This window comes from Leguminivora glycinivorella, chromosome 25, assembly GCF_023078275.1.
Source record: "Leguminivora glycinivorella isolate SPB_JAAS2020 chromosome 25, LegGlyc_1.1, whole genome shotgun sequence".
Classification (NCBI taxonomy): domain Eukaryota; kingdom Metazoa; phylum Arthropoda; class Insecta; order Lepidoptera; family Tortricidae; genus Leguminivora; species Leguminivora glycinivorella.
Window position 1 is genome coordinate 9,929,530 of NC_062995.1, and position 8,916 is coordinate 9,938,445.

Sequence of the window (8,916 nt, forward strand, 5' to 3'; positions counted from 1 at the left end):
GTTGCAAAACAAATTCACCACAGTACTGGTACCGGTACCATTGTCTATAATAGACATGTCCCATTCCCATCCCTACTGCTAATCATAAAGGCGCGCCATTATTTGAAACGACCAATGGCAGCACCGTGCGCGCCCGCCTCACCCCGCAAGGATTGGTGATTTGCGTCTCGAACAATATCGCTTGCATTTGGCTTCTAGTGGGGTGTTCTGTGGCTTAACCATAACTACTGTCCATATTTTTTTTCTATTTTTGAGGTGCTTTATTTCGTACACTGCATAAAATATTTTTCACCACACCAACTGGTAAAGGCTTTCTTTGCTATTCGAAAACAGATAGCAAAATTTCACACACACCACCACCTTACAAACAAACACAAACATTACCTTAGACCGGGACCGAGAAGCCTGGAAGAAAAAGAGCTTCCTCTATTTTTGATATTCGATATTTGCCAGTCGCTTTTCGGTGAAGGAAAACTTCGTGAGGAAACCGGACTAATTCCAATAAGGTCTAGTGCCTTCGGGTTGGAAGGACAGTCGCTTTCGTATAAACTAGTGCCTACGCCAAATCACGAGATCACTTGTCAAAGCGGACCCCAGGCTCCCATGAGCCGTGGCAAATGCCGGGATAATGCAAGGAGTATGATAAAGTAGCCTACGTCACTCTCCATCCCTTCAACTATATCAACTTAAAAAATCACGTCAATTCGTTGCTCTGTTTTGCCGTAAAAGACGGACAAACAAACAGACACACACTTTCCCATTTATAATATTAAGTATAGATTTACTCACCTACTTTTCCCTTTTTTCTTCTCCTTTTTAACCTTCTCCTTTTTCCTTTTCACCCCTCGCTCCCTCTTAATCCCCACCGGTTTCATCTCCCCCAGTTTTTCATCCAGTTCCACCATCTCGCCGACGACCGGGAGTTCTATGTAGCCGTCGTTTTTCACGTCCGCCAGGGGGCGCAGGTTACGAGTGCAGAATGTTGACAGAAGTTGGGAGCTGAAAAAAATAGTTATTTATGTCGTGAGAGTGACATAGGCTACTTTTTTGTCTCTTTCTAGCTGCGGACAAAAGCTAGCTGTGCATAATGGAAACAAAAGAGACACAGTTACAGAGTCAGTAATATACAATGTAGGCGGACTTATCCCTTAATGGGATGTCTTCCAGTCAACCTTTGAGGAAATGACTGTGTGCGTAAGACCGCGCCTCTTTCATATATTTGATCGCCATTGTCTGAGGTGCGGTATGAGTGAGACAGGTCGACTGGTCGCGGTGACAGGCGGTAACTGTGAGGTAACCGAGAGCGGGTGGGCGGCACTTTCACAATTCATTTTATTACGTATTTAGAATTTATGACGCCATTTTTGACGATCATGATAAGATAAGCATAATTTTGAAATGTGTGTGTAACTTATAGTGTAATTTTTGTCATGAAATAAAGGAAACCTAAATGTTTCAGCGGGGAGCGGGAGTGGTTGTAGGTACTCTTTATTATACTGTGCCGCGGCTATCTCGGAGGACAAATAAACTGGAGGCGCCTTTCAACATGCATTTGCTTACAAAGAAGTTTGCCGAATTTCGCTGGAGGTGAGGAAATAACACATGCCAAAAATATATAATGATTACTGTCAGTACACGCGCACATTTTGACAAAAAAACAACACATGCTCAATAGGATGCACTCAAACATATCGTCATTACTTTCAAAAAATCTTGTATCTTCTTCTGTCAATGAAATAGTTATTTGTTATACAAGGGAGCAAAGTTGCATTTTAACGCAGAGTGTGGAATTGAAAAACGAGCAAGTGAAAGGATTCTATAGTTGAACCACGAGCGAAGCGAGTGGTTCGAGAATAGAATCCTGAACTTGCGAGTTTTTTAACACACGAGAAGTAAAATACATTTGCACCCGAGTGTAACACAAAACTTTTCCCCTCACTATAGCGAGGAAACTACAACGCAAAAAATGCGTTTATCACTGCTTCCAGTAGTTCCACAGGTGGTAAATCATCTTTATTACTAGATTCACCTACTTTTATCAATTTTAAAGAAGTTAATTTGACTTTATTCAAGGTCAAATTACTTTGCCCACTAGTGGATAAAATGCGTTTTTACCCGCTGGTATTAACACTTTCGAAACCGGGCTCTACGCGGCGCTACGACATTTTCGCTACATACGGGTTTCCCCATGTAATCGGCTACGCTTCTACAAGCGGTGTGCCCGACAGTCGGGTTCTTGGTAGCGAAAGTGTTAAAGGACAAAACATGTGTTTCCGAGCTAGTGAGGGGAAAAGAATATTGTAGTAAGTATGTATGGAATGCATACAGACTTACTGAGTTTTTACTTTGAGGAGCAGTGTGAGATACGAGATTTTTTCAAAGTAGTGACGATATGGCACATCAATCCTTGTCAATATTATCAAGCCTAGTAAATAAAAACTCTATCGTACATCCCGTTCCAAAAAGTATTTATTATCCGCAAACGAGTTTTAAATCGATTCTACGTGATTCGATAAATGACATTAATCTGACATATGACAAAAATATTTTTATTTAAAATATATAAGAATAATAAACCATGACTAAAATATTGTTCTGCAGGTATTATCCAGTTTTATGTCTATCTTTTTGCTCTATGTTTATTTTCTATCCTCATGCCGTGTGAAGCTCGATACTCGTTTTTGGCAGAATTGTGCTTAACTGCGCGGTAGCCATAGACTAAAAAGTGAAGTGAAGTGAAACTTTATTTTTATAAGCTTGAGGTGGCTGAGTGTTTATTACATGTGCTCATGGCATATGCGGGCATATTTACCAGTGATCCGTGGAGAAGCGATTTTGTGAATGACCATAAATCGATTGTGAAATTGTATTTACGTGACTTTTTGAACTAGGCTTTCACATTTGTTCAAGTTTTTGGGCAGAGGGGTAAGTAACTGAAAGGCTACTCCAGTTCTATATCCTCCGAGGCGGCTATGTATAGTTACATACCTGTCATTAGAGATATCGTCGTCGAGGTAGTCCTGAAGGCTGGGCTGGTAAGGCTCCGGCGCGCAGGGCTCCTCTACCTCTTCCTTATCCTCCGCAGGTAGTAGGCAGAGAGACACCCGGTCTAGCCCGCGGATGTAGTCTGTAGTGATCTGGGAACAATTTTTTTTCTCTTACTCATATCATTTTAGCCCCAAACCACACCTCGGACACTGGCGATTAAATATATGAAAGAGGCGCGTACCTAGCACACAGTGTAAGCTTGTGTAGGTGAACGCGTACTATGCTTGTATGAGTGACATATGACAGGTCGACTGTTCGCGTTTTTGACAGACGGTAACTGTGAGGTAACCGAGAGGGGGTGGGCGGCACTTTCAGCGGGGAGCGGGAGTGGCCATACTGTATGATAATACTCTTTATTATACTGTGCCCAAACTAAGCAAAGCTGGTACTATGGGTGCATATTATATACATACTTAAATAGATAAATACATACTTATATACATAGAAAACATCCATGACTCAGGAACAAATATCTGTGTTCATCACACAAATAAATGCCGTTACCGGGATTCGAACCCAGGACCGCGGCTCAGCAGGCAGGGTCACTACCGACTGAGCCAGACCAGTCGTCCAAATTAGAGAGAAGTAAGTATGTCGTGTGCGAGGTGACTACGCAAATGCAGGTCGAAACTCTAGAGCGTTCTTGAAACTGTGGGACGCGCCCGCAGCAATTAATCCCAAATTTCTATGAAACATGACATATACACCCTATTTTAATTGAATTCCGTTAACTTTAAGGGAAGATTCATTACATCAAATACAATTATTTTCTTGAGAGAAACTAGCTTTAATTCTTGCGGTTATCGAGTTATTAAAAAAAATAAAGATACTTGCTGAACACGTGTGTCACAGCCTTTAAAAATTCCTAATGTTATTTGTTTTGACATGTGCCGTCAATCACTTGACACTAACTTGAATGTTATTCTTAAGGATCTCTCACACTAACAAATTCGTTCCTGCCTTAATTCTACGCTGGGACAGACGACGCAACGAAGCCTCGACGTCCTCACCTAAATCTAGTTAAGATTTTGTCATGTATTTTTAGTTACAGTGCTTTGGTTCTTACTGTTATGCAGTGTAACATATTTGAATTAAATAAATAAATGAATTTATTATGTATGAAAATGATGAAAAAACATTTTTTTGCAAATTTAACTATAAGTGACATGGTGGTTCCTGATAATGAACCTGACGAACGACGTGTCGAATTTAACAGAAAACAAAAAAAACACAGTGTATAATGACACAGTTCTATCCAAGTAGCAAAATGTTTAAAACTCACGTAATGCTGTTCAGCGAGACACTGTGCGAGTATGTCGTGCGCGCGGCGACTCCGCAGCCGCAGGTCGAGACTCCGGCGGAGACCCGACGCGCACTCCGCACACAGCAGTCGCGGCAGCCCGTCACCCGCTGATAGCTGCACATATTCAAATGAAATGTTTAAAATAAAAATATGCAAAGCATTTATTAAAAACATTCAATAACAAATTAAAACAATAAAAACACTTATACTAAAAACCTTATAAAATATGAGCACTAATGCTAAAAACTTATAAATAAAAAATTTGGCTTAGATCCTCGCCGGCAGGTAAGGTGCCCAGAAGGCTGGCCGCATTGCCCCGCTGGATAGCAATGCTGATCCGCTGAGCAAAATATTGGCCAGCCCTCTGGTCGCCAGACGCCTCTATGAGGCACTTGGACAGCTCCTCATAGAGGAGACGCGCACTAGGCCCCACGGCTCCAGGGTTTCAACCCCAAACACCGCAAATAGATTTAGATTTAGATTTAGATTTAGATTTATTTATTTCATAATATAAAATTACATTATAAATTATTCTACCTTAATCTATAAGAATTTATATTATGATCGTCGAGTATGATTTTTAATGAAATATCAATTACAATTATAATTTGATACTAATTTTAAAAATATAACAATAATGATTTATAAGTAATCACAATGTCAATTTTTACATAAAAAGGAAAAAAGAAAAAACAAGGTATCTCATAATGATCGTCAAACTAAAATTAAAATACAATAATGGATTACAGTCAATTTATATTACATGTCATTTCCATATACTCATTTACAGAATATAATGGATTTTCCAATAAAAAAATTTTCAATTGGCGTTCAAAAGTTTCGTCAGATGTTTCTGTTCGCAATTTCGCGGGTAGTCGTTCGTAGTATGTCGGTCCAATCACTCTCGGGTTCTTTACTGAAAGCGCCATGCGACGCGGCACTGTTCGCAATCTCCCTGTGGACCGAATTTGTTTCCCGGAAACTTCAACGCGCTTGAACATCGAGAAATTGTTTCTCACAAACATTAGTACTTGGAAGAGGTAAAGTGAGTAATGTGTCATTATACCGTTCTGTTTGAAGAGCTCCCTGCACGGATGTCTAGTTTGTACTCCGGTTAGTAGTCGTACCGCTCGTTTTTGAAGGATTAAAACTCGCTTCGCATCCGTGGAGTTTCCCAAATCAACGTCCCGTAAGATATTAGCGAGTGAAAATTTGAGAAATATACAGCCTTCAGTGCTTTTCTCGATATAAGCGGCTGAAGCTTCTTAATGGCGAAGACAGCACTACTCAACTTGTTGCATAACTTGTCAACATGGCACTTCCAGTTAAGATTCGAGTCGACCGTAAAACCCAGGAATTTGCTTTCGAAACACAATGGCATTGGACCGTTTTCAATACATGATGGTGCTTCAGTGCTACGGGCCGAAAAAATCATCACACTGGACTTCGCGACGTTCAGGAGCAAACCATTCGACGAGAACCACGCCTGAAGCTGTTCACATGCCTCACTGATTCTTTCAGCCAACTGTTCGTGATTTTGGGCCCTCACTACAACTGTCGTGTCATCCGCAAAGAGTATAGGAATGCCGCTCGTTATTGCTGAAGGCAGATCATTAATAAATAGCAAAAATAACGTATTGCCAATCGCAGAGCCCTGTGGAATACCCAAGTTGACATGACCCATATCCGAGGTGAGTACTTTCCCATTCGTGGTCAGTTTCACCACCTGCTTACGGTCCGACAGGAATGACGTGAACAATTTAAGAGCAGAATCTGTAATACCGTACATGCTTAGTTTAGTTAACAGTAGGTTGTGGTTAATAACATCAAATGCTTTTGATAAGTCACACAGAATGCCTGCCGTCTTGTGCTTCTCATCGAGGCCTGTGATAATGTTGTCAATGATCTTGTGCGCCGCCATTGTAGTTGACCGGTTGCGTCTGTATGCGTATTGCTGATCAGTAAGTAGGGCATGTTTTTCTAGATATGTCATCAGGCTGGAGGACAGAATGGACTCCACTATTTTTGAAATAGTGGGGACGATAGTGATTGGTCGATAGTTGTTCACGTCATCCCTCTCACCCTTACCCTTGTACACAGGACAGACTCGGGTATTCTTAAGTACACTGGGGTATTTACCGCTCTGAAACATAGCATTTATTAATATTACTAATATGTCAGCAATAATTGGCCATATACTTAAAATAATGTTTAATGACATGTCATAAACGTCAATAGTTGTGCGGGTTTTTAACATTAATTTTATTGTATTGTCCAAGTGGTCACGTGATACTACAGGGAGATTGAATTTTTGTAAAATAATATATTTGCTTAAATATTTACTGACATATCCTTTAGACATTTGCTCATCGCTATTTATAACATATTTTGTAGCTATATCAATAAAATGTGAATTAAATGTATTCGGAATTTCTTCGTAAGATAATACGGCATTTGAATCTTCTCGTTTCAATGATATGGATTGGGGCTTTGTTTTTAATCCAATCTCGTCGTTTACGACTTTCCATATTTCTTTTGATGGATTTTTACTTTGTGCTAACCTGTTTTGAATAAATGACTGCCGGGCACTTAGTGTCTCGGTTTTAATAAGTTGTGTGTAGTGGTCAATACAGTCAGATATTAACTGGTTATTAGGATATTGTCGTCTTATCTCATGAAGATCTCTGTGCTTTTGTATATATTCGTGTAATTTGTCAGATGCCCACGGAATAGGTGATTTCTTTTTTATTCTCATTTGTTTTACTGGGAAATGTAAGTTTATATAAAATGTCAAAATATTAAATAGTTTATTAAATTTGCAGTCAATGTCAATAGTATTATCATATATAAAATCAAAATTATAATTTGAGATGTTAAAAAAGAATGAATAAATAGATTCATGATTAAATAATCGGCGTTCAATTATGTCAGTTTGTTTTGGGATAGTGCATGTTGAAGAGCATCTGTCAGCTTAGTTTTCTTCCTTATTTCTTCATTTCTAGTTTTCTGGATCCTCCTTAACTTCATTCATCACAGTACTTTTATTTGTGTATTTAGGTATAAGTATTGCATTCATTTTTAGAGTAGGGATGTATATTATGTGTATATATATCACAGAGAACCTCCTATAGAGTGGCAATCTTGTATATTTTGTTCGCGATACGAGTCACCAGTGTTTGGGGTGCGAGGAGCGGGCGGGGAATGTGTTACGCGCGCTGTGATTGGCCGTTTCAAGGACGGCGGGCAGTCGCGCCAGATGAAAAGGGACAGAAGTATGACTATCCCTCTACTGACGCGTAAGTGGCCAATGTAAGTTGACCTATGCCGGCTCTGAATAAATTATAAATATGACTTATTTGTGGAATGTAATGCCGTCTGTTTTTAAATTTGAGCTTCTTGTTACCTTTCCACACCATTTCACACTACAGGTGGACATCTTTAAGGCATCAAAATACCCTTTTCCAATTTTTTAGTGCGAAAAACACGCGCTGCTTTCGGGTCTGTTACTTGGTCGATACTGATCGGGCACGGCGAGCGCCCGCGCTTATATCAGTGCAAATACTAGGAAGGCTGGCGACCGCGAGTCGTCTTGTAATGGATGTCTATAGGGGTTGATCTGTGATATATATATACCGATGCACTTTAGTTGTTTGTCTACCATCTATTTTCCTCTCTCAGTTATTCTAAGGTTAGCTGGAAGAGATCCCTTAAAGGGATAAGCTCGCCTTTGTACATAACCGTTATAATTATTCTCTGTACATGTAATTTGTTCTGTACAATAAAGTGTTTACTACTACTACTACTACTTTTTACCAACCCTCAATTAAACTTTAAGAAATGGTACTAGTTGTTAATTTAAATATCTCTGTTACGGAATAGTTTGAAAACAAATGTCTAAATTTAATTTTATGTAGTAAAGGAAATATTTTGAACCAAGCACCTAACAAAATCAATAACAACACACTACTGCCTAAAATCGACTAAAAACAACTAAGTTACGAAGAAAAAAGAGGCTACAAGAATATTAGACATTGCATTCTTCCAAATTAAACCAAATTCAAGTACCGTCGTTCCCGTAATATCCAGGAAAGCTGTATCCAAACGTTGTTCGTAGATCCCGAACAATTTCACGTCCGTAACTAGGCAGATACGGCACGCCTGCGGCTCCTCAGCGTCTAACTCCAGCTTAATTGTAGTCATGTTGATCTAATAAATACAAATATTTACTAATAATTACGGCTAATACGTTATAATCATAATAAATAGATGATAATCATAATGAATTTTCTTGGAGTACGCTAGCATTTTGACAACTGAAATCAGATAGACGCTAATACACTCATTGTAAAATTATGAATGAGTAAATTTGTTCATCATAAACGTGCATATGACTTTGGTCTTTATTATTTATCGTGTATGGTATAAATTCAAACTCCGTGGTATCCGATTTTGCATGATTTAAGCGAAATTTTCACCAGTACAATAATAATGTTGCCATTCCGTAGAATTTGTGAAAATGTGTGTATAATAAATGTGAGGTAAAGGTAAATGTATGTAAAAATAAA

General features: G+C 39.1%; 1 protein-coding gene across 1 annotated transcript in view; it reads right to left on the reverse strand.

Moving 5' to 3' along the window:
• LOC125239083 (zinc finger protein 723-like) overlaps positions 1-8,916 on the reverse strand; it is a 34,431-nt gene that overhangs the window by 25,062 nt on the left and 453 nt on the right. The window contains exons 2-5 of the mRNA XM_048146561.1: positions 8,417-8,557; positions 4,331-4,465; positions 2,989-3,137; positions 790-999 (exon numbers count right to left, since the gene is read on the reverse strand). Coding sequence (XP_048002518.1) covers positions 790-999; positions 2,989-3,137; positions 4,331-4,465; positions 8,417-8,551 — 629 coding nt within the window. The 5' untranslated portion in view covers positions 8,552-8,557. The remainder of the gene's footprint in view (positions 1-789; positions 1,000-2,988; positions 3,138-4,330; positions 4,466-8,416; positions 8,558-8,916) is intronic.